This window comes from Megascapheus bottae, chromosome 19 (genome assembly GCF_031878675.1).
Source record: "Megascapheus bottae isolate mThoBot1 chromosome 19, mThoBot2.hap1, whole genome shotgun sequence".
NCBI lineage: Eukaryota > Metazoa > Chordata > Mammalia > Rodentia > Geomyidae > Megascapheus > Megascapheus bottae.
This window is the reverse complement of record NC_143527.1, coordinates 18,100,984-18,124,036: the sequence shown is the minus strand read 5'-3', so window position 1 is coordinate 18,124,036 and position 23,053 is coordinate 18,100,984. Positions and strand designations below refer to the sequence as shown.

Sequence of the window (23,053 nt, the reverse complement as noted above, 5' to 3'; positions counted from 1 at the left end):
GCCATTCTCCTGTGTAACTCATAGCTTCTGGGACATTCATTAGTGCCCTCCTCCCTGAAATACCAAGGGTTGCTGATGTGAGGGCCATGTGCAGGGAGAATCCTTACCCTAATCTTGCTGCTTGGAAGCCTGGGAGGAGGCCTGTAGTCCATCCTCGAGATGGAGTCAGAAGCGCCCTGCTCTTGTCGAAGTCCTCTCCCTTCTCCCCCACCCCCAGCCTTCTAGACCTCCAGAGATCAATGTTTTCCCATCCTGCGCCTCAGGAGGTGTCTCTCAACTAGCTCCCTTCAAGACCCTATCTCTCAACACCTGGAATCTTCATGAAAGGACAGCATTTATCCTGTAGTTTCCTAGGGACTTGGAGAGCCAGTACTAACCCTAATGGTGTGGTATTAACAGGGAAACCTTGGGTCCTATAGCCTTCCAGGATGGGTGCTTCAAGGAGGAAGCAAATCCTCTCTGCTTGCTGTACTGCGGCCTGGACTGTGGCCTGGACCATGGCTCTCCAGCCAGCCTCTCCTCGTGAGGTGGGAATCAAGCATGTAGCTCTCTAAAAAGTGGTGGGAAGGAAGCCAAGAAAGCCAGTCCTCTGTGGTGGGCAGGACCTGTGGCACATGGAAGAGACTTTGCCAGCCCCCCCCTTCTGTCCACAGTGAGAGCATCCCTTGTCACCTGGGCAGCACTTCCTCTACCTAAGGAGAGCTCATGCCACCAGCAGCAGGCAGGAGGGGCCAGGAGGTGCCAGACACTGCTCATCCCTTCCTTCCCCAGACCTGTAAGGGAGCTGTAGTTATTTTTATCTGGGGACACTGGCGTGGGAGGTATTTGTCAGCATCATCTGGGAAATGCGGCTGAATTATCTGTTGTCCAAAGCACCCCCACAAATGAGTGCTGCTAAGCTGTTCACATTTAAAAATACAGTCAGACTGATGACAGATGGTCTGTTCACGGTACTGACGTCACAGCCCGAGCACGGAGCGTCAGTTCCAGAGCCCAGCTTGATTTTTACCCTCTTGGGTTTTGAGTTCATCACACATTGGGCTCATGCCTTTTGGAAAAGCATAATTGTGTGTCTGTCACCCAGGTGGGGGGAAATGAGCACAGTCTGTGGGTGTTCAGGGAGCAGATTATCTATAATCAGTCCCAAGTGTGCTGTGAGCCCAACAAAACAGCTGGTGGGCATGCCAGAGGGTGTCCTGTGCAGCTAAGGCCAGTTTCAGAGGTGCCCTGTGGGAGCCTTCTATTCTATCTCCCTTGCTCAACATTTCTCAAGCATCTCTGGCTGTATCCCAAGAAGTTGCCTCATGGGTGGGGCAGGTGTGTATGTCTTTGTCCTTTGTCTGGTATCCTAACAAAATGCCACAGACTGAGTAATTTATAAAGAAAGAGGCTTCTTTCACTCTGGAGGCTAGAAATTGAAGATCAGGCAATAGCATCTGACGAGGGCCTTCTGCTGCCTTAGAACATGGCAGAAGGCTAAAGGGCAAGCGCGCTCGCGTGGAAGAGAGAGTGTGAGGAAGGGCTCCCTTTATAACAACTTCCTTTGCCAGACCTACTCCTGTGAGCAAGGCATTCATCCCTCCTAATCACCACCTCTTAAAGGCCCCACTTCCCAACATCAAATTTAACTTGCCAATCAATTTTCCACATGGGTCTGGTAGTAGACAAATCATAGTCAAACCATAGCCAGGAACAAGGCTGTCCCCAGATGATGGTTCTCAGCAAGGGTCACTCTGCCTGCCCCTGCGACTGACACTTGCAATGGCTAGATGGTTTTTTTTTTTTTATTTCCACACCTGAGGTGAGGGAAGGGGCTTCGACTGGAATGGGGTTGTCAGAGACCTCTGGGGCCACAGAGAATGGCCTGACCCCAAGTATCACAAGTGCCAAGATGGCGACCCTGTGATTTGCTGAGGTAGATGGAGCCTCTCTCACCACCCAGCATGTGACCACACAGGGGATGCTGACTCCAAGAGGCAGCAAATGGAGAAAGTGAATGGTATGAGCCAGGTGGCAGCTGGGAGTTACAAGGATTGGTTTGAAAAGCATCTATTGACCTTGCAAAACCAGGACCAAGCTTAGTTTGGTTTTTGTTGTTGTTCTTATGAATTCTTTCTCCAGTACTAAAGCTTGAACCCAGGGAGTAGGCAGTGCCCCTTAGCTTTCTCTGTTCAAGGCTGATGCTCTGCTGCTTGAGCCTCAGTTCCACTTCTAGCTTTTTCATGATGAATTGGAGGTAAGCGGTCTCATGGACTTTGTCCTGCCCGTACTAGCTTTGAACTGCAGTCCTCAGATCTCAATAGCTAGGATTGCAGACATAAACCAGGCTCAGTTTTAAGGGACCATAGCAAGGTATGATCTCTCTCCAAAAAGTTGAACCACTCACATTTGCTAAGCACTCTCTCTGCCCCAGCGGGATTCAATACTTCCTCACTGAGGGTTCACCACAAGCCTTGAGCCCGACTGAACAAGTGTAATGAGCTCCAGGCTGGGGATGACCAAGCAGAAGCCTAGTGAGATGCCAGGTCTCACTAATGATGGGCCTCTGAGCTTTGCATTGGAGCATTTCTTAGCAAGGGGAATTCTCCCCTTTCTGAGGCCCTAGCCTCTCTCTTGGGTCATGCTGTACCCTGTATTAGTGGAGTCATCATTTCTTCCATTTACTTTCTTGTGAGTGGAAACCTAAAAAGGAACACACTGAACTTCTCAACTCAGCAGTCATCCTTTCTCTTAAGGAATTTCTCTTACAACCTACACCTAGAATCATCTTGCTTTTGGGCCCCCACTGATATTTACTAAGTCCAACCTTGGATCTAGCAGGGACTGCTGTCCCATCTCTGTATAGTCTAGGAGCCAAAAGTCACCTTTCTTGTGTTCCGTGCTCTTTCCTTCCTGGACTTGACATGGCCCCAGTATATCCCATGCACTTCTTCCATTAATTCAACAGATGCACGCTTAGGACTTGTGTGGTCTGAGAGGCTGAACTGATGTTGGGGAGTAACGCAGACATAGTACCTGCCGCATGAGCTTGCAGTCACTGTGGCAGAGGCAGGCATCAATAACATAGGCAACAGATGAGTTATTTCCGTGGTTTCTCTGCTGTGTGTCAGGCAGAAAAGTGATTGAGAAGCTGTGCTGGACAGTAACAACAGGGAAGCTGAGCCCAATGGCTCACACTTATAATCCTGGTTACTTGAGAGGCTAAGATTGGGAAGATCATGGTTCAAGTCCAGCCCAGGCAGAAGAGTTTATGAGACCCATTTGCAACAGAGAACTCAACGTGATGGCATGTACTTGTTATCCTAGCTATGCTGGGAAGCCTAACATAAGCAGATCAAGGTGGGTGCCTAGGCAGGAGGCAATACTAACATAAAAGGGGGGGGCCAAAAAAGGGGATGGAAAGGTGGCTCAGCAGTAGAGTCCTGCCTAGAAAGCATGACACCCTGAGTTCAAACCGCATTGCAGACCTGCTTAGAGAAGACAGAGCTATGAGAGGAAAGGCCAACAGTGAACTTCCAGCCTCATAGAGCCAGTGATGGGTGTTGTCAGCCCTGGTTAGCTAAGCCTAGGGGAGTGAGGAAGGGGCACCTGGACTATTCTTGCCCAACTGTACAAGTATCTCATAGCTGACATACCCATCGTCAGAAATAACTGGAAGATCTCTACTGGAATCAATTCAACAAGGATCCCTAAATGGCTGTTAGATACCCAGCTCTACTCTGCAGATCTGTGAGCCTGGAGGCAAAGAGGAATAAGACACCCAAGAGGCTTACAGATTGGCAAATAAAACACAATGTGCATATAAAACTAATACTAGCCAGAATGTCAGCTCCCAGTAGAGGTCTGGCCCATCTCTGGCAGGCCTTGTCTCTTCCTATCACCTGTGTCAATAACCGCCAGCTCTTCTTCCCATTGTCTGAGAAGCTGCCCTCTCACCAGGGAGTTAGAGGCTAGCCAGGCTCTCTGATCTCCCCTAGCAGGATAGTTTCCAAATACAATGGCCTTGTACCCTAAGTTGGAAGGCCTAGGAAACAGGAGAACAGCACCAAGTTTGTTGAGGCAATTTTCCTTCTCCTTTGTTTGCCTCTGTCGGCATACATAGAGCCTATGACAGTTGTGAAACTCAAGGGAGTTGGAAGAAGGACCCTCCTCCAGGCTTGTCTAACTTTCTCCATGGTGTTTATCTAGACACTTCATTGGATTTCTTTCATTAAAATATTACTTTATTGATATATTAGAGGTGATATACGGTATGGCTACCTTTACACATGTCAGGTGATAAGTATACTTCTTTCCTTTTGCTTAGTATCATTGTTCCCTTATATTCTCTCCCATCTCCATCCATGAGTTTCTTGGTTCAAGTTCATCAATGTCCAGTTCGGCCAGGGGGCCCCACTGCCACACATTTCTACCTTTTTCCACTGATTCTGTGCCCACCTTCCGTCAGATGTGTACGACACTTTATTGGTTTTCATACATTTTTAACAGCACGATTTTTTTCTACCCTGGATCTTGTATGTGTCCTCAGCCATGGATCCAAGGGCTCTGAGTTTGCCCACCAGTGGCCCCTCTCACCCCCACAGGTGCCAGAGACTCCTTAAGGAACACATCTGGTTTTCAGACTGGAGCTCACAGTTATCCAAGGGGGTCTGAACACTTTGGGTTGACATCAGAATTCTAACATTTACAGAACAGGTGTCGCTGTGTCCAGTTAGACGGGACCAAACAGAAAAGGGCTGGTAGCAATAGAAGTAACTGCTCAGATGTTGCTGACTAGTAAACAGATCCATCTGTGTCTTTGCAGAAATGACAGGCATGAAAGTCGACAATGACTTCCATGTTCCTATCCTCCAGAGACAGGGCACAGCCAGCATCTCCCATTCAAAGATGCAAATATTAGCCATTCCCAAGCCAGCTGGGCTTGTATCCTCTTCCATCCCAGATTTCCCTGGATGTGTGTCCATGTGCCTTACTCTTGCCTGTTTGTTTGACTGTCATTCAGGAAACAGTTGGGGCTATGGCTCAGTAAAAAGCTGCACACACCCCCACTGCAGCTTCCTCCAGGAATTGTACCCCATAAATGTTAACATGACTTTTGAAGACTTCATCTGTGGCAAAGTTCAAAGTCATGGGTGGCTTTGGGCTTTGGGCTTTGGGCTTTAGGCTGAGTCATTCAGGAATCTTTAGTATAGGCCAATTCTTTTTGTGAGCATTTCAAGGGGTTTTCTCAAATTCTATAAATAGTTTAATAATGCCTACATAGTCATCTATTTTTAACACCAGCCTTCCAGACAATTTAAGCAGTAATTGGACTACTCATTGAAAGCACAATTTCTAGAGCCCTTCAATGACTCCCAGAGAATGGCCAAATGGCCTGGCTCAGATCTGTGATATCTCAGACAGCATTTCTGCCTGGAGTTGAGGACCTGGGTCTCTCAGTAACACCTGGTTCAAGCCAGGCACTGGTGGTTCATACCTGTAATCCTAGCTACTCAGGAGGCTGAGATCTGAGTATCACAGTTTGAAGCCAACCCTAGAAGGAAAGTCCATGACATTGTTATCTGTAATTAATCATCAAAAAGTGGAATTATGGCTCAAATGGTTGAGTGCTAACCTTGAATAAAATCTAAGGGACAAAACCAGGGCCTGAAATTCAGTACTGGGCAGAGGGATAGGGAGGATCAATCTGCTCCAGACATAGCTCTGAGAGCACACTTGAGGATGCTCCAGAAGGCTGAGTGGCAATCTGTCTTGTGCTCCAGCTTATAATTCCTCACACAGAAAATGCTAGGCAGGGTATTTGTCTGCTGTATGCGTTGAGCTCTCACATTGCAGAATGAGACTAGGAAACCTTTCTATTGAGGACAATTTTCACACCAGTCCCTCACCCCATTGTCCCTGGATACAAGCTAAATGGTCTCTCCCATCCTACAGATGAGGACACAGAGGCACAGACAGTGACTGGCCAGCCATGTTGACTTCATTTTGCAATTGGCTTGTTCCTCAAGCTGAGAACAAATTGAACCTCAACCCCACTCCCATATACCATGTCCGTCCAGACTGCGTGATGGCTTAGGCCAACCAGTGCTGGCAGGCAGGTAGGCATCCTGAGTCTAGAGACAGCAGGGGAATCTGCAGGGAAGAGCAGAGTAGAAAGGGTTTTCATATCCATGTGAGGATCTTTACAAACAGGCACCTCAAAGGCTCAAAAGAGCACACAGCTCTAACAGTAGATCCAGACACCAGCTTTTAGCCCTACCTTCTTCAAACTAATCAGGCCAAAGTCCTCCAGTGAGGTGTCAGGTGGCAGAACTGGAAAGTGTGAGAAGGATACTATGTGAATGCATGGCAGGATAGTCACACAGACACCAGGCAGGCAACAGGTGAAACTAGGATGATAAGTTCTAAGTCCCACCCACTGCCCTCAGGTCTGTGACTTCAGCTTCCAAACTCTGGGCCAGTGGCTTGTGTCAAGATCTTCCCTGAGGCTATCTAGTGACACTTCGCCATGAGGACTTCCTTCCTCACTCACTATACAGTCCAGGCTTCTCTTCCTGCTCAGCTGAAGGGAAAACTTTCAGCCCATCTGAAAGCTTCTCAAGGCCACAGCCACAGCAGGTGCTGGCTCTCCTTGCCTAAGAGTGAGGCTTCATGCCTGCGTAAGTGTGAGACAGAATTCCCACTCCATCAGCCCAACTTCTCAGCTTCTCCCTCTGCACCCCAGCACTTCCTACGATTAGCAGGGCCCAGCCTACCTGACCTGATTTCACCAACAGAAATAGTCTGGGTGTTCACAGCCTGGGAAGCTTAGAAATGTCTCCGGAATAATATAGATTCAACTGGAAACAGCTGATAAAGCATTGTGTGCCCTGGTGTCATAAAACATCAGCCATGTACATGCTAGTACTAGGGTCTAAACTCACAATCTTTTTTTTTTTTTTTTTTTTTTTTTTGCCAGTCCTGGGCTTGAGCTCAGGGCCTGAGCACTGTTCTTGGACTTTCTTAAGGTTAGAGCTCTACCACTTGAGCCTCAGCACCACTTCCGGCTTTTCTTTCTATGTATGTGGTACCAAGGAATTGAACCTGGGTTTTTGTGTATGCTAGGCAAGCAGTCTACCACTAGGCCAAACTCCTGGCCCCTAAACTCACAATCTTAGTCCAGCTTGACTTTTTACCTACCACTTGAAGCACACCTCCATTTCTAACTTTTGCTTGTTAATTAGGGATGGGTCCCACGGACTTTTCTTCCCAATCTGGCTATGAACTGTAATCCTCAGATCTTAGCCTTCTGATTAGGAAGGATTATAAGTATGAGCCACCAGTAGTCTGAACCAGCATTTGGAGCATAGTTTTCATGTCTACATATTGGAATACATTCAAGATCATCTTAGTAATGTCACTCTCCATTTCATTTGAGACAGAAAATGCAACAGTCATACCAACACATAAGGAATTTGGCAGGATGCTGAAGAACATTTTGGTCACATGTGACAGGCACCTGGAATCCTAGGTGTAGTTTGTGTTTGCAGCAGACAACATTGTTTCTGACTTTGGTCTAGGATTTGCCTTCCTGCCCCAGTTACCGAAAGACCATATTACATGGGCCTAGCCAATCAGAGAACACTGTCTGTAGATAGACATCTTCATGATTGGTTAAAATGATAAGCAGGGCTAGTCACAATCCTTCCCTGAGATTTGAGGGCTGGATATTAGGAGAGAGGGATATTGTCTCCATTTTGGCTGCCATTATAAGAGACACTAGAAGCTTCTAACAGCCATCGTTGCCATATCAAATGGAAACTGGCTATGGCAGGAGAGAAAAGGGCCCACAAGCAAGTCAAAGCAGACAACCATAGCCTGTGGCTGTGACCAAGGTAATTCTCTTCTCAAGGCCAGTTCTGGCCCTGTATCATTGGGCTGGTTCAGAAGGTTTTCTTTCATTGACAACTAAGGATCTTGGGTCTGGAGACAGAGCAGAGTGAAGCACAGGAGTGACCAAAAATTGGCATCAAGTAGTAGATGGAAAATCAGGATCCTTGGGAAACATTTTGGGTCTGCAGTAAAAAAGAACTTGCCCGCACCTGGAGAGCAGCTCAGGAAGAGTAGACATCAGAACGTGAGGCAAGAAGTTTCTTGGGGGTGGAGCTGCAACCCTGTGCTCACATTGTCCTCTGGAACACACCCTCTCTGCCAGACAAGCTGGAGAGTCACAGTAGGTGATTGGCAGAATTCCAAATTCTATGCCGTGACCTGCAGATCAGAGAGTCAAGATGCAGTATGAGGTCCCAAATTCAGGCCTCAACCCAACAGAACTGAACCAAGACTGGCAATCTGCAACCCAGCAGGTGAGGCTGTACATGCTACCTGTCTGGAGGAGGAAGCCTCCAGGTCTAAGGCAGAACAGGGCTGCTCAAGAGACAACTACCAGGAAGTCTCTGCAACTTGTGTTAAACACCTACTATGTGCCAGACACACTGCAGAGGTGACTCATTAAAGCCAAGGAGGTCAATCTGACCCAGTCAGACAGACGCCAAGTCCCAAGCCCAGAGCAGTCATTTTCCCCAGGCTACTATGAGTGGGTGTGGAGAGACAGAGCCTGAGGCCTGCTCTTTCTCCCTGTCTTTTCACCATCCCTTCTAGAAATTTCGAGTCCCAGCCCGCCCTCCTGTCAGGCTCTTTCTACTGGCCCTAAGCAGTCCTGATCCCCTCCTGTGGGGTCATGAGATCACAGTGTCATGTCTTAGGAAAAACATGTCACTCTACCTATGGGTTCTTTTTAATCCAAACTCACAGAAACCAATTTGAGGTCAATCCATTTCTCTAATAATTCTGAGTTATTTCGTGGGGCTTAAAATATCCAAGAAATGACAACAAATGGAGTATTGGGGTCCTCTCTGGAGCCCAGAGTCACCTGATACGTGCTAGCATCCCTAGATTTCAGGCTCTTGGCCTGGGAATCATCTTCCCTCCTCGCCTTGATGTACTGAGGCCAGAAAGACTGAGCCCCTCACCCCCCCCCACACACACAATGGTAATGACCTGGGTGGGCCAAAGTCTTCCAGGACCTACAGAGGGCCAATTCCCAGCCCCTGGAGCCTGGCAGCAGACCCTGAGAACAGAGGGTCAAGGTGGGGTGGTAGGAACAGAAGTGGTAAGGCTTATGGAGTTGGGGGGACAGGTAAGAAGTAAATCCTGCTATAGCAAACAGCTCAAAAGGGAACATTCTGACAGAGCTAGGTGACCCCGCCACACCACTGATGATGTTTCTGTACAATGTCATGGCTTTGCTTGAAGCAACCTTGACAAGGGAAGAAAGATCCCAAATAAACCAAGAGACTTTACTCTGTGCAAAATATCACTCACAAAGTGACATGCCATGAATTGACCCTGGCGGGGCAGGGCTAGAACAGGAAGAAATAAGTAATCTGAAAGAAATGGTGGCAGGAGAAAGAAGGACAGAGCAAGGAAAGGAAAGAAAGGGGAAAGATGAATCCAGCCATCATACTAACTCTATAGTCAAGTCTTAGATTTAAAAAGAATGGAAGCTTCACCTAGTGAAAGCTGGTCACTTATAATGGACTATTGACCTATCTAGTCTTCTCACATTCACATCTGCTGAGCCAGGTCCCAGTCTAGGGACACAGCATGGAGCACACAAGATGCCTGCCTTGTGAAACTCTTCCTGGCAAAGGGTCAGATATCAACAAAGACAGAAACCACTGTCATTGGTAAGAGCTAGGAGCAAACTAGTACGGAGCCAAAGGGCCACCACTGAACTGAGGGATTCAGGCAGTGAGGCCTCCTGGATCCAGGAGCGGACATTAGAATAACATCTTGAAGGAAATAAAGTTTGAGCTAAGTAAATAAAAAATAAAAAAAGATTTGATGGGTCGGGAGTTTGGCCTAGTAGTAGAGTGCATGCACGAAGACCCTGGTTCTATTCCTTGATACCACATACATAGAAAAAAACAGAAATGGTGCTGTGGCTCAAGTGGTAGAGCTCTATCCTTGAAAAAGCCCAACAACAGTGCAGAGGCCCTGAGTTCAAGTCACTGGACTGGCAAAAAAAAAAAAGATTGGAATCTTTGATTCAAAAAGGACTTGCCTTTTTTTTTTTATTAACCTAGCATCAATTGCTACGAGGAAGACAGGATCCATTGCTGCTTTTTAGCCCCTAGATCTCCATTGCCTTCCTCTCCCACATGGCATCCCAACTTCTAAAGGAAAAAGAAACTTCCTGTCGGTGGTGACTAAAAGACTTTCTCCTCCTCCCAGCCCACTCCCTGGAGCCCCCTTTCTGGACAGGAACAAACCAGAGTCACTGGGGAGGTTGGGTTTGGATGGGCAGATTTCCCTTGGTCACTTGTTTTAAAAGAGGGAGAAGAGAATGCTGTTGAGACGGCAGGCCCCTCAGGAAGTGTAAAAACACACTGTGGTCCTTGTGCCCTAGCCCCTCCCTCCTCTCAGCAGCATCTCCCCCCTGTGGCTGCCCTGCCCACGGAGGGTGGGGGGGGCAGTGTTCCCCGCCCCCTGCATGTACACAGCTGTTTTTGGCTTGGCCACAGGACTCCACCATGCCAGAGTTCATGTGGTTATCCAGAGCAGGAAGAATTTCCCAGAATGCCTTGAGAAACCTGAGACACTGAGTGGCTTTCAGGGCTTATTGATGTGGCCGGTGCAGGAAATAGCAGTACGTCAATAAATAGTTTTAGGCAGGAAACGGGGCTTAAATGGTAGCCTTAAAGTTTGGGGAGAGGCAGTAGGGGTTACTAAGAGGGAGCCTGCCAGTCAGATGAGAACTGAAAGCCAAATACCAGACTTTGAAATGGCTGCCACCAATCTGAGTCTCCTTGCTGCTTTTGGATACAAGAGGCTGAGGTTGGGCATTGAGGGAAAGACCCAAGGAATGGTAGAAAGGGACTCCTTGTTCTGAGGGAAAGCTGGCAACCCTAACGTGTGTCAGGAAGACACATAAACTAGGCTTGGGGGCTTCCGGGAGAGGCATGGACACACCAGCCTCCTAGCCCTTCTGGGGCAAACGTGTGCTCACTCAGTCACCTCAAGACCTCTGTCTACTTTGAAAAGCAAAAACAAAAAACAGAAAGGGTCACAATCATCAAGCATTGTTTTTCTGATTACAAAAAGAAATGTGTACCAGAAGGAAAAAAAGAAGAAATTCATAAAATTAAAAGCAAAACAAATGGGGAAAAAAATGAACCTGGCACCTGTGGCTCATGCCTGTAAACCTAGCTACTCAGGAGGCTGACATCTGTGGATCAAGATTCATAGCCAACCCAGGTAGATAAGTTGAGAGGCTTTTTTCTCCAATTAACCAGCAAAAACCCAGAAGTGGAGCGCTAGCTTAAGTAGCAGCACACCACCCTTGAGCAAGAAAGCTAATGAAGAGCATCTTGGCCCTGAGTTCAAGCCACAGTACTAACATACACACACACACACAGATTAAAGACTATAGGCCATTGATGATTCCACTACTGAGAAACACAATTATTAAACACTGAATATTTCATGTTTTTTTTCTTTTAAAAATTTATTCATAGCCAGGCATAAGCCACACCACTCCCATATATATATATATAATATATATATATTTCATGTGGAATTCATTTTAGAGTACAGCATCAAAGAGATATTTTTCTCCCAATATTACACAACTGTCCTAGCCACATTGCTTCAGTGAATATTGCTTCCTGTGCCCAGGAATTAGAGCCATCCAGGCCTATGTGTCACCCTCATAATGCCAAATTTCTTCTGGACTGCCTGGTCTAGATGACCATGCTCTGTCCTTCTCAAACCCTGTTTCACTGAGACAGGATCTCATTATGTATCTCAGGCTGACATGGGACATGCAGTTTTCCTTGGCCTCCTAAGTACTAGAATTATACACATACACCACCATGCCCCCCTCCATCATCTCTTACTTATTCATGCTTTAAAATAGGTCAAAATTGGCTAGATGCTGGTATCTCATGCCCGGAATCCTAGATACTCTGGAAGGTGAGATCCAAGGATCACAGTTTGAAGACCTCCTGAGCAGGAAGTCCATGGACTCTTATCTCCAATGAATCACCAGAAAACTGAAAGTAGCACTGTGGCACAAAGTGATAGAATTCAAGCCTTGTGCACAAAATCTCAAGGCCAGATACCCAGGCCCTGAGTTCAAGCCCTACCACTGACAAAATAAATAAATAAATAAAATAGATTAAAAGTTAATACATTGCTTTTCCAATTTTGCTTTGAATGGATTTTAGCGTATTCACTCTTTCAAATACCTTTTAGGATCTTTTTTAAAGTCTCCACTACCTTTCCCTCACGAAAAATACACAGTGAGAAATGGTATTCAGATTGGTCCTTGGCCATTTCAGAATTGCCCTCTTTATATGCTCCCTTGCCATTAGGAGTCTTAAGCATGTCTTTCCATGTATAAGACTTTCTCTTTAATCTTGTAGCTAAATTTTGAAATTTTCTTGATAGAAATCTTGCATCTTAATAATGTCACTTTTCTACTTGAATTACTTTAATCAATGAGCTTTTGTGCTTTAAAATATTCCCATTGGTGAATCTTGCCATAAAAGTAAGCTTCTGGCTTTTGTGTGTTCATTTTCTGTCTAAATGGTCTTAATTAGTTATTAAACTCTGGTTAATTCTCATCTTCTTAGAAGTTTTTCTGGGGAATCTTTGTGACTATACTCTTAACAGTTTTATCTCCTCTTCCAAGGATCATAGACACTGATGCTATAGTTTTTTCAGGCTTGTTGATGTCAAAAAATGCTATTTGTAGATTCCAGATAGTGAATTATCCCCACCTTTCTAAGATAAAGATCACTTGATTATAGTTGGGATAAAGAGTTAGTTGATTATATTTGGGATTAAAGATCTATTTGGTTATAATAGATCTCATCGCTGGCGGTTTTTGTAGGACTTTCTTATCTCTTCACATGACAGAGATTGCTCCATGTGCTTCCTTGTTTGCTCTCATTAAGAGATTTGGATCCTAGCTACTCAGGAGGCTGAGATCTGAGGATCACATTCCAAGCCAGACCAGACACAAAAGGACCTGAGACTCTTATCTCCAATTACCTCTAGAAAGATTTGGATCACAGGGAACTAGTCCTAAAGCTTATCCTTTGCTGAGCTTTTTTGGTTGGTTTTAATATTTTTGAAGGCTGACTGTAACTTGCATTTCTCTCATTATCAGATATAGAAAAGAAATCCTACGAATCCTTTGGTCTTAATTAGGAATGGTGTGTGCTTTATAATTTTCTGTCCCCTTCCAACATGTATCTATCCACTAGTCAGTAATTTAATTTTGGATTATTAAATTACCAGTGCTATCAAGTTATCATTTGTTACATTTAAAAATTAAATGTCGGCTAGTCATGGTGGTGTACATCTGTAGACACAATACTCAGGAGACCAAGGCCAAGGTAGGATTGCTTGAGCCCAGGAGTTCAAGACCAGCCTGGGCAATATATAAATGATTCTTTTTTGTTTTTTCCTGCCCCTGGGTTTGAGCTCAGGGCCTGGGCACTGTCCTTGAGCTTTTGTGCTCAAGGCTAGCAATCTACCACTTGAGCCACAGCTATACTTCTGGCTCTTTTAGTAGTTAATTGGAAATGCCAGACTTTCTTGCTCAGGCTGGCTTTGAACCACAATTCTCAGATCTCAGCCTCCTGAGAAATTAGAATTACAGGCATGAGCCACTAGCACCTGGCATTATTTTTAAATAAATTTTTAAAATAGAAAATAAATATTTTATCTCTCAAGGATTATTTCTGGCTTTTGAGTCATTCTGGTTTTGGTTTTAGTACCATCTCGAACTCAGGATCTTGCCAGCTTTTAGGCTGGCACTGTTACTTAAGCCATGCACTGAACCCCTTGATTCATTCTTACAATAAAAATTGTAGTCAGTCACCAGTGGCTCACACCTCTAATCCTAGCCACTCAGAATGGTGAGATCTGAGAATCCCATTTGGAAGCCAGCCCAGGCAGAAAAGTACCCATGAGATCTTATCTCCAACTAACCACTCAAAAACTGGAGGTGGAACTGTGGCTTAATGTGATAAGAGCACTAGTCTTGAGCAAAACAGTTCAGAGACTGTGCCCATGCCCTGAGTTCAATTTCCACAGCTGACAAAAGCAAGAAAAGAAAGGAAAAAAAGAGATGGAGAGAAGTGTGTGTGTGTGTGTGTGTGTGTGTGTGTGTGTGTGTGTGTGTCTTTATGAATGTTACTGGAATTAACCCAGGGCCTTGAGTATTCTGGGCAAGCATTAATTTTATCAATAAAGAACTGATGCAAACTTTAACACCTCACCCATTTCTGAGTATATAATTCAGTAGTGTTAACTATATTTGCATCATTGAACAAATCTCCAGAATATGTTCATCTTACAAAACTCTCTCTACCCATCAGATGACTCACCACGTCCTCTTCTCCCCAGCCTCTAGCAACCACCCTTCTACTTCTTGATCTTTAAGTTTACTCTTGGCATTTGTCCTCATGTCAGAATCCTGGTCTCCTTCAGAGCTCTGATTTCCAGTTGAAAATAATTACTTCTATCGTAGGGCATCCCCTCCACCATTTACTGGAACTTCTGATGGCTTTTAATACCATCTCTTAAGATGCCTTATTCTAGCCTCTAGTGCAATAATGGGCAGAGGGGAAGGACGGAAGGAAGGAAGGAAGGAAGGAAGGAAGGAAGGAAGGAAGGACAGGTAAATGAGTCATTGAATGGATAAATGAGTGAATGGATGAGTGTGTGAAAAGATAGATGAATGAGTGAATGGACGAATGAATGAATAGATGCTTCAGACTCTCCCAGGCAACACTACTGTGTTTGTAGCCAGTGCTGGAACTCCAATGGACCTTAGTGTCTGACTACTGACCCTGTGTGGGTCGGGCACCCCCACTGATGGAAAGGACAGTGAGCTGGAAGTTGGCCAAGGGAGTTGGGTGGGAAGATAAGGCATGTGGGAAAGGTGTCCTCCTTGACCAGCAGTCCTAGCCCCCTCCCCAGCCCTGCGAGACTAACACAGTCTCTTGTGCCTCCACAGAAGGATTTCACCGTGCGTGAGGAGCTGCAGCAGCAGGACGTGGAGCGCTGGCTGGGCTTCATCACCTTCCTGTGCGAGGTGTTTGGCACCATGCGCAGCAGCACGGGCGAGCCCTTCCGCGTGTTGGTGTGCCCCATCTACACGTGCCTCAGGGAGGTAAGGGACCAGGCTCTGCCCCTCCACGGCCACGCCCACCTGCCCCATGCCACTGGATGATACGCTTGAAAAGCCCAGAAAAGCTGCAGGGTTGGGGAGCCATAAGGAATGAGACTTTTGGTGGAGAGATCGCTCAGGTTTTTTGCTTCCAGTTTATTTAAAGAGAAACTACTTTTAGTTCAGGGTTCAGTCATTTCTGCTCTAAAGTATTATTTCAGTGAATTGTCTTTGGGTTGGATTAGTTTGTCATTGAGTGATTTTGAGTTTGGTTGGTTTGGTTGGTTTGGTTGGTTGGTTGGTTGGCTTTTGGTAGTGCTGGAGCTTGGATCCAGGACCCTGTGCATGCTAAACAAGTGTTCTACTGTGGAAGCCATATCCCCAGCCTTGGATATCTTTTGGAGGTTTGTTTGTTTGTTTTGCCAGTCCTGAGGCTTTAACTCAGGGCCTGGGAACTGTCCTTGGGCTTTCTCAAGGCTAACACTCTACCCCTTGAGCCACAGCACCACTTCCCGCTTTTTTGTTTTGTGATACGGAGGAATTGAATTCAGGGCTTCATGCATGCTAGGCAAACACTCTACCACTAGGCCACGCTCCATGCTGGTATCTTTATTTATTTTTTTATTTTTTGCCAGTCCTGGGCTTAAGCTCAGGGTCTGAGCACTGTCCTTGGATTTTTCTCAAGGCTAGAGCTCTACCACTTGAGCCTCAGCACCACTTCCAGCTTTTTCTAAGTATGTGGTACCAAGAAATCGAACCCGGGTCTTCATCCGTGCTAGGCAAGCACTGTACCACTAGGCCAAACTCCCAGCCCCCTGATATCTTTATTTTTAAAAAGGACATACTTGTTCTAAGTTTCATCTGAACAAGGAATAAATAAGCGTAACGAAGAGCCAGGCTCTGGTGGCTCACACCTATAACATTAATTACTCAGGAAGTTTGAGAGATATGAGAATTGCAATTTGGAGCCAGCCTGGACAGACAAATCCAAGATATTTTAATCCTCAATTAAGCAGCAAAAAGCCAAAAGTAGAGTATGGTTCAAGTGGTAGAGTGCCAGCTGTAAGTAAAAAGAAAGTCTAGTGAGAGTGTGAGACCAAAAAAACCAAACATTCAGGATGCTTACCCTTCTAAACAGTGAAGCACTCTATAAGGTCTCTCTGGCCTCTTTTGAAGTAGAACTGAAAGGGGATAAAAATGAAAGGTGGAGACCAGTTAGGATCTTTAGTGTCATCTAGAGCAAGGCTAGTGGCTGGAAATACAGCCATATGCACGAAGAGTGGGCACAATGCTGAGGTCTGGTTGTATTTTTGAGTTGGAGTCAGCAGAACACACTAATGGAAAGTGGAGACGAGACAGAGGGAGAGGGAGAGAGAGAGGGAGAGAGAGACAGAGAGAGAGAGACAGAGAGAGACAGAGAGAGAGAGAGAGAGACAGAGAGAGAGAGAGAGAGAGAGACAGAGAGAGAGACAGAGAGAGACAGAGAGAGAGAGAGAGAGACAGAGAGAGAGAGAGAGAGAGAGAGAGAGAGAGAGAGAGAGAGAGAGAGAGAGAGGGGCAGGGAGGGAGAGAGAGAACGCACCAGTACTAGGGCTTGAACTCAGAGCCTGGGGACTGACCCTGAGCTTCTTTTTCTAAGGGTAGCACTTGAGCCACAGCACCATTTCTGGCCTTTTCTGTGGTACCCAGGGCTTCATGCATGCTAGGCAAGTACTCTACTACTAAGCCACATTCCCAGACCCTAAATATAAATTTTTAAAAAGTAAAGAAGGCCAGGCTCTGGTGACTCATGCTTATAATCCTAACTCAGGAGGCCATGATTCAAAGCCAGCCCAAGCAAAAAAGAACGTGAGACTCTTATCCCCAATTAAGCACCAAAAAAGTCAGAAGTGGAGTGTGGCTGCAGTGTTAGAATGCTAGCCTTCAGCAAAATAGCTCAACTAACACTCAGGTCCTTAATTCAAGCTCCAGAACTGGTAAAGAGAGAAGGAAGGGAAGGGAAGGGAAGGGAGGGGAGGGGAGGGGAGGGAAGGGAAGGGAAGAAAAAAAAGAAAAGATTGCTATATATGTAGACCTTGTCTCAAAAAGAAAAAAAATCTAAAGATTTTCTTCACAAAGCTCTTGTCATTTTTTGGGAGGAACTGGGGGTTTGAACTCAGACCTCACACTTACTAAGCAAGTGTGCAACCATTTGAACCACACTTCCATCTCCCTAAAGCTGTTATAGTTAATAAACAAATTCAGTAAAGTTGCAGAACACAAAAATGAAATGTAAGGATCATTTGCATTATTATATACTAATCACAAAGTAGGCAAAAAGAAAACCACTAAGTATCATCAAGGAGAATAAAACCCCTGGAATACAACTAGCTGGAATACAATACCACTAAGTATCATCAAGGAGAATAAAACCCCTGGAATACAACTAGCTAAGGAAGTAAAAGATCTGTGTACTGCAAACTACAAAACACCAATGAGAGAAACTAAAGAAGACACAGATAACTGGAATAGCATGCGATGAGCTCCATGGAGGAGCACTGTCAGGACGCCTGTGCCCTAGCCAGGCCCCCAGCCAAACTAACTGGGAGCATTGCACCCCCAGGAGAATGACATAACTGAGCCCCACTGCACACTGTTTGTGACACTGTCTCCTCTCCCATTGCAGATCAGCCAGCTGGGCTGCTCTAGCACCTTCCTTTCCCGACTCTACCAGGCTTTGAGCTGTGGCCATTTCTCAGCCTCCCTCCCCCTGGACTCCCCAGTTTCCCTCCCTTGACCCCTCCCCCACAGCCTAACGGTGTTTTTGTGAGGCCCTAGGTCATCAGAGAATGCCTCTCTCTGAGCCTCTTCCTTGAAGAGCTATGAAGGAAATTCCTCTGGCTTAGCTCCCTGTTTCTCTCCACTTCCACCCATCCATCCTTTCTCTCTCCCCTCCTGGAACATCCCACCTGCCCTCTGTCCAGCCACCCTCCCCAGCCCATCTCTACCCACAATTCACTTCTGCAAAGCTTTGCAGTCATGGCCAGAGGTGAAGAGTGGAGCGAAAGAGAAGGGAGGAAAGTTTGTTTCTGCCAGGAATCTCTCATGCCTCTGCACTCACCTTTTGACCGCCTGCAATCGCTCCCTGTCCTCCCCTCTAGGGCCCACCCTTCCCTTCCTGTGGAAGATGCCTCTGATGGGGTGTCTGCCTGCAGTGGACACCACCCCCTACCCTGCCCAGCAGTAGACACAGAGGTGCAGCTGGCTGGGCTGCTGAAGGAGGCAGGCAGGCATGGCTGGGGAGGAGAACACACAGGCCGGCAAGCCAGGCTCCTCAGGAAATGAAATTGCTCTGTGCAACAATGAGAAAGGCACTTTTTTAACTTTTTGCGTGAGCATGCATTCAATTGCTCACATTGTTTTGGCTCCGGGGGAAATCTGACCTCGGAAAGGGCTGCACGATGAAGTGGGTGGGGTGGAGAAGCTTGGCTAGGGCAGTGCAGGCAGGGCTAAGAGTCCAGCAGAGCATTCCTCAGTGGCCCCTTGCCAGGGGACCACTCCTGCCTTCCCCACCTCCCCAGGCTGGGATCAGGGTAGGGCCTACGTTGACTGGGTCCTGGGCAGGAGGGGGATTCAGTCTGGGAGTGGAGACTTGTGGGCTAAACCCATGGGAAGTGATCCAGGACCCTGCACCTCAGGAAGCTTTTATAAAATTACAAATTCCCACCCACCACACCCCAACCAATAAGCCAAACTTCCTGGAGATGGCGGGAGATGTAAACTGTCTGAATGATTCCAGTGTATAGCTAAGATCAAGTACCACAGGCAGCCATGTCTCAGGTGAATTCAGTGGCCAAGCCAAAAGCACATTGTGGGCAGGGCTGTTCTTGGGAGCTGAGAACTGAGTTTGAATCCCAGCTATGTCATTGCTGGCTATGGTACTTCAGCCTGATTTCTGCCATCTTTCTAAGCCTCAAGTCTTTTCTCTGTAATATTCTATGGGTTTGTTTCAAAGCTTCCAATAAATGAGATGCTCATTTAAAGTGAGTGCCACATGGCAACACCACAGTGAGCTCTCCTGTCGTGTGTTGGTGTCATGTCACTTATGTCATGGATAGTGCTCAGAAGTATTTCATCACAGGAGGCCCCACAAGGAGAGGTTCATTTTCCTAGCTGGGCATCTAAGGCCCCACAGCCACACATGGTGCCTGCCAACCACATTTCTCCCATGAGATTTCCACTAGCAGATTTTAATTCCTGCTGTAATAGTGTGAGAGAGACAGACAGCAGGCAGACAGACAGACAGACAGACAGAGACAGAGTCTCACTATATAGCCTAGCCTCAAACTCTCAGTCCTCCTGCCTGGGCCTGAGGTTACAGGCTTAAGTGCTGGGACTACAGCATATATTACTACACCAATAATATATAGCTTTTATAGAATGCTAGACAACTACTGTCCATGCAGCGCTATCAACATCTGTTCTTTGCACCTGTCTTCTACCAGATGGTTGTATTAACATCTTGTGACTCCTTTCCTGGTTCTTTTTAAATCATTTCAATCTTTCATTAATACCTGGGGCAGTCTAGGACTCACCTGCCATTCAAAAATGCCTGAGTGCATTGTGCTCAGGATTCTGTGCTCAGTCCTGAAGCAGTGATGAGCTGGGAGACTGTGCTTCCTTCTTGCTCTATTGAAATGTTTCTAGCAATGCTGGGAAGAAGCAGTGAGATGTTACGACCACACCCCTCCCACCTCCACATGGCAACCGCACAGCCATGAATTCTGGTGGATTGTGAGTGGATGCATGAAGGAGTTAGGACTAGGGAATGGACAAACTGCTGGGGACAACAATGGAAGCACTTGGGGAAAGTAGAGAAACCTTCCCAAAGAGAGACTTGGGCACAGATTTGGGACAGATGTAAGCACAGTCTGCCTAAGAAGAGTCTAAAGAAGTAGGATATGGTGTTATTCACCTATAATCCTAGCTTTTGGGAGGCTGAAACAGGAGGATCATGAGTTACAGGCCAATCTGGGCTAAAAAAGCGAGACTCCATCTCAAAGAAAAAAAAAGGAATTAGCCAGGTATAGTGGTGCATACCTATAATCCCAGCTATTTAAGTGGTAGTAATTGGGAGGATGATGGTTCAAAAATAATCTGAACAAATAGTAAGATCCCACCTCAATAAACAAGCTGGATGTGGTAGTGTCTAGCTAGGCCGGAGCCATAGGTCAGAGAATCATAGTCTGAAGCTGACCCTAAACCAAAAGCAAAACCCTATCTTAAAAAAAAAAGTAGGGGCAGGAGTGTGGCCTAGTGGTAGAGTGCTTGTCTAACATGCACGAAGCCCTAGGTTCGATTCCTTGGTACCACATACACAAAAAAAGCCGGAAGTGGTGCTGTGGCTCAAGTGGTACAGTGCTAGCCTTGAGAAAGCCCAAGGACAGTGCCCAGGCTGAGTCCAAGCCACAGGACTAGTCAAAAAAAAAAAAAAAAAAAAACCTGGGGCCGGGAGTTTGGCCCAGTGGTAGAGTGATTGTCCAGCATGCATGGAGACCCAGGTTTGATTCCTTGGCACCACATACATAGAAAAAAGCCAGAAGTGGTGCTGTGACTCAAATGGTAGAGTTCTAGTCTTGAGAAAGCCCAAGGACAGTGCTCAGGCCGTGAGTTCAAGCCCCAGGACTGGCAAAAAATAAATAAATAAATAAATAATAATAATAATAATAATAACCTGAAAGTGGTGCTGTGGCTCCAGTTGTAGAGCACTAGCCTTGAGTACAAAGAGGCTCAGGAACAGCACCCAGGTCCTGAGTCCTAAGTTCAAGCACCATGACCATTTTTTTTAACTAAACTAAAAGTTTTATATATATATGTATATATATGTATGTATATATGTTTGTTTAAATGGCTAGTTATGAGACTTAAGTGGAAGAGCTTTTATCTAGCAAGTTTGAGGCTCTGAGTTCAAACTCTGTAGTACTGAAAAAGAAAGTCGGGGCGGGGGAGGGGTAAACTGGTAGATGAGAAGGGCCAGCTCTGGATCCCACCAGACGGTAGCACTGTGAAAGGCATACAGGAGAGTTTATTCCTTCAACTCCAAGTGAGAAAAATGTTCCTTCTTGATGGGATTGAAAACTCTCCTGGACAATGTCCTGCTAGAGATGTGCTGAGATAACCCCAAGTCACCTCTTCTGGAGCAACAGGACCTTCAGAGCAGGGCAGGAGTGGCAGGGGAGGCCCTGTGCTCCAGTAAGGAGGGGATGGGAGGAGGGAATGGGCAAAGAACAGAGTTGCCCAGCGCCTGGGTGGCTTTCAATTTGTCCTTACTGCAACAGTCAAACAAAAGGACCAAGCAGGACATGAACTGTTGAAAATATGACCTGAAAAAAATCAGATCCTTTCTCTAGGAACAGTGTCTTCCTGCCCAGTCTTAGACTCAGAATCTGCTGGAGTATTCGTCTGAGCAGGGAGCCTTTGGTCCTGGCCTAGGCCCTGGCTTAGCATCAGAATCCCCGCAGGTCCCACAGCTGCTCTGAATCGGGGGGTTTAGGCCACCATTCTTGAAACTCCTCTGAAATTCATAACCCCCTCTGGTTCAGCCTTCTCAAGCTACTTGGCCCATAGCCAAGTCATTCAGTGGGGTCATGCCGACCCTTCAGGCTTCCCCTCCCCACAGTCCCCCAAATCCACACAGGCACCCTGCTGCAGCCCTGCCTAGATGCTTAACTGGAGTATCCCACCCAGCCCACCACCCTCCCAACCCTCTCCCCACCCCCACCCCATCCCCTAGCCAAGCTCTGCACGCTGAAACGTGAAATATGAAGCCAGCGGTCCCCTTAGCAACCATGGGAACACAGGATCCGATAGAGAGCCTGGAGTTATAAAAATACCAGCTTCCACCAGACCCCAGTTTCAAAAGGGAAATCAGTCTCCCAGCCAGAACCATTTTTAAACAATCTTGGAGCTCAGAGATTGCCAAACCACTCTCAGTCAGTGCTGGCGGCTTGGAGGTGGGGGTGGGGGAAAGGACACACTGTTTCTCTTTTGGAGGGTGGTGTGGGTTCAGACTTGGGTGTTTCCTCTAAAATGGAGAGAACTGAGCATGTCTGAACTCACCAGTACACCCTAGAAAGGGTATGGGGGCAGGAGTACTTTCTCCTGAAAAACACCCATGATTTGCATTTTTCATGGTGATATTAATGGTAGACCCCTAATCCCCTAGTCTTCTAGGTCCCTCTATGGGGCCCTCAACTCCAAAAAAGAGAAAAATCTTCCCTTTCTCCCCTTCCTGGGAAACCATTTCCACTCACGTAGACATTTTCTAGCAGGAACTCTCCATTGAAGGCCTGCCTCCAAGAGGGAGGGGAGAGGTAAACTTGTAAAAACTTTTCTGCTCAGAATCAACAATAAATTCCAGCATCCCATTCCCAGACTTGACCCCGTGCAGAGTGGGCTATAAATCTCTGTCCTGGCCTCAGTGCTTCTAGAAGGTGACTCTGGCCTGTCCCGGGAGGACAACAGCAGTATCTCCTCACCTAGACTAAAGCCTGTTTACCCCTTCACCCCAAGGCAAACAAGCCTCCCTAAGCCTCCTCCTCTACCCACCTCTCTTCCAGCCTCCTATCTCCTGGGGCCATGTCTTGTAATTTTGAAATATATTCTAGTTCAGTAATTAACGTCTGAACTTTGTAAGGCCTCTGCTTCTACAGAACAGGGGCAGCTCTTCTAAATGATCCCCTAGGTGGACTGTATTGGGTAGAATTCTGTCTTGCTGGAGTCATAGACATGTCTTCATTCTCATGAATCTGTCCAGATTTGTCAATCTACAAAGTTTAATGCTACAGC

The 23,053-nt window shown here is 46.5% G+C and overlaps 1 protein-coding gene across 3 annotated transcripts in view; it reads left to right on the top strand.

The window, feature by feature from the left end:
- Nucleotides 1-23,053, top strand: part of Ctif (cap binding complex dependent translation initiation factor) — a 215,305-nt gene that overhangs the window by 165,472 nt on the left and 26,780 nt on the right. For all 3 annotated transcript variants that reach the window (XM_090353132.1, XM_090353131.1, XM_090353130.1), the window contains exon 10: nt 15,074-15,229. In XM_090353132.1, coding sequence (XP_090209258.1) covers nt 15,074-15,229 — 156 coding nt within the window. The remainder of the gene's footprint in view (nt 1-15,073; nt 15,230-23,053) is intronic.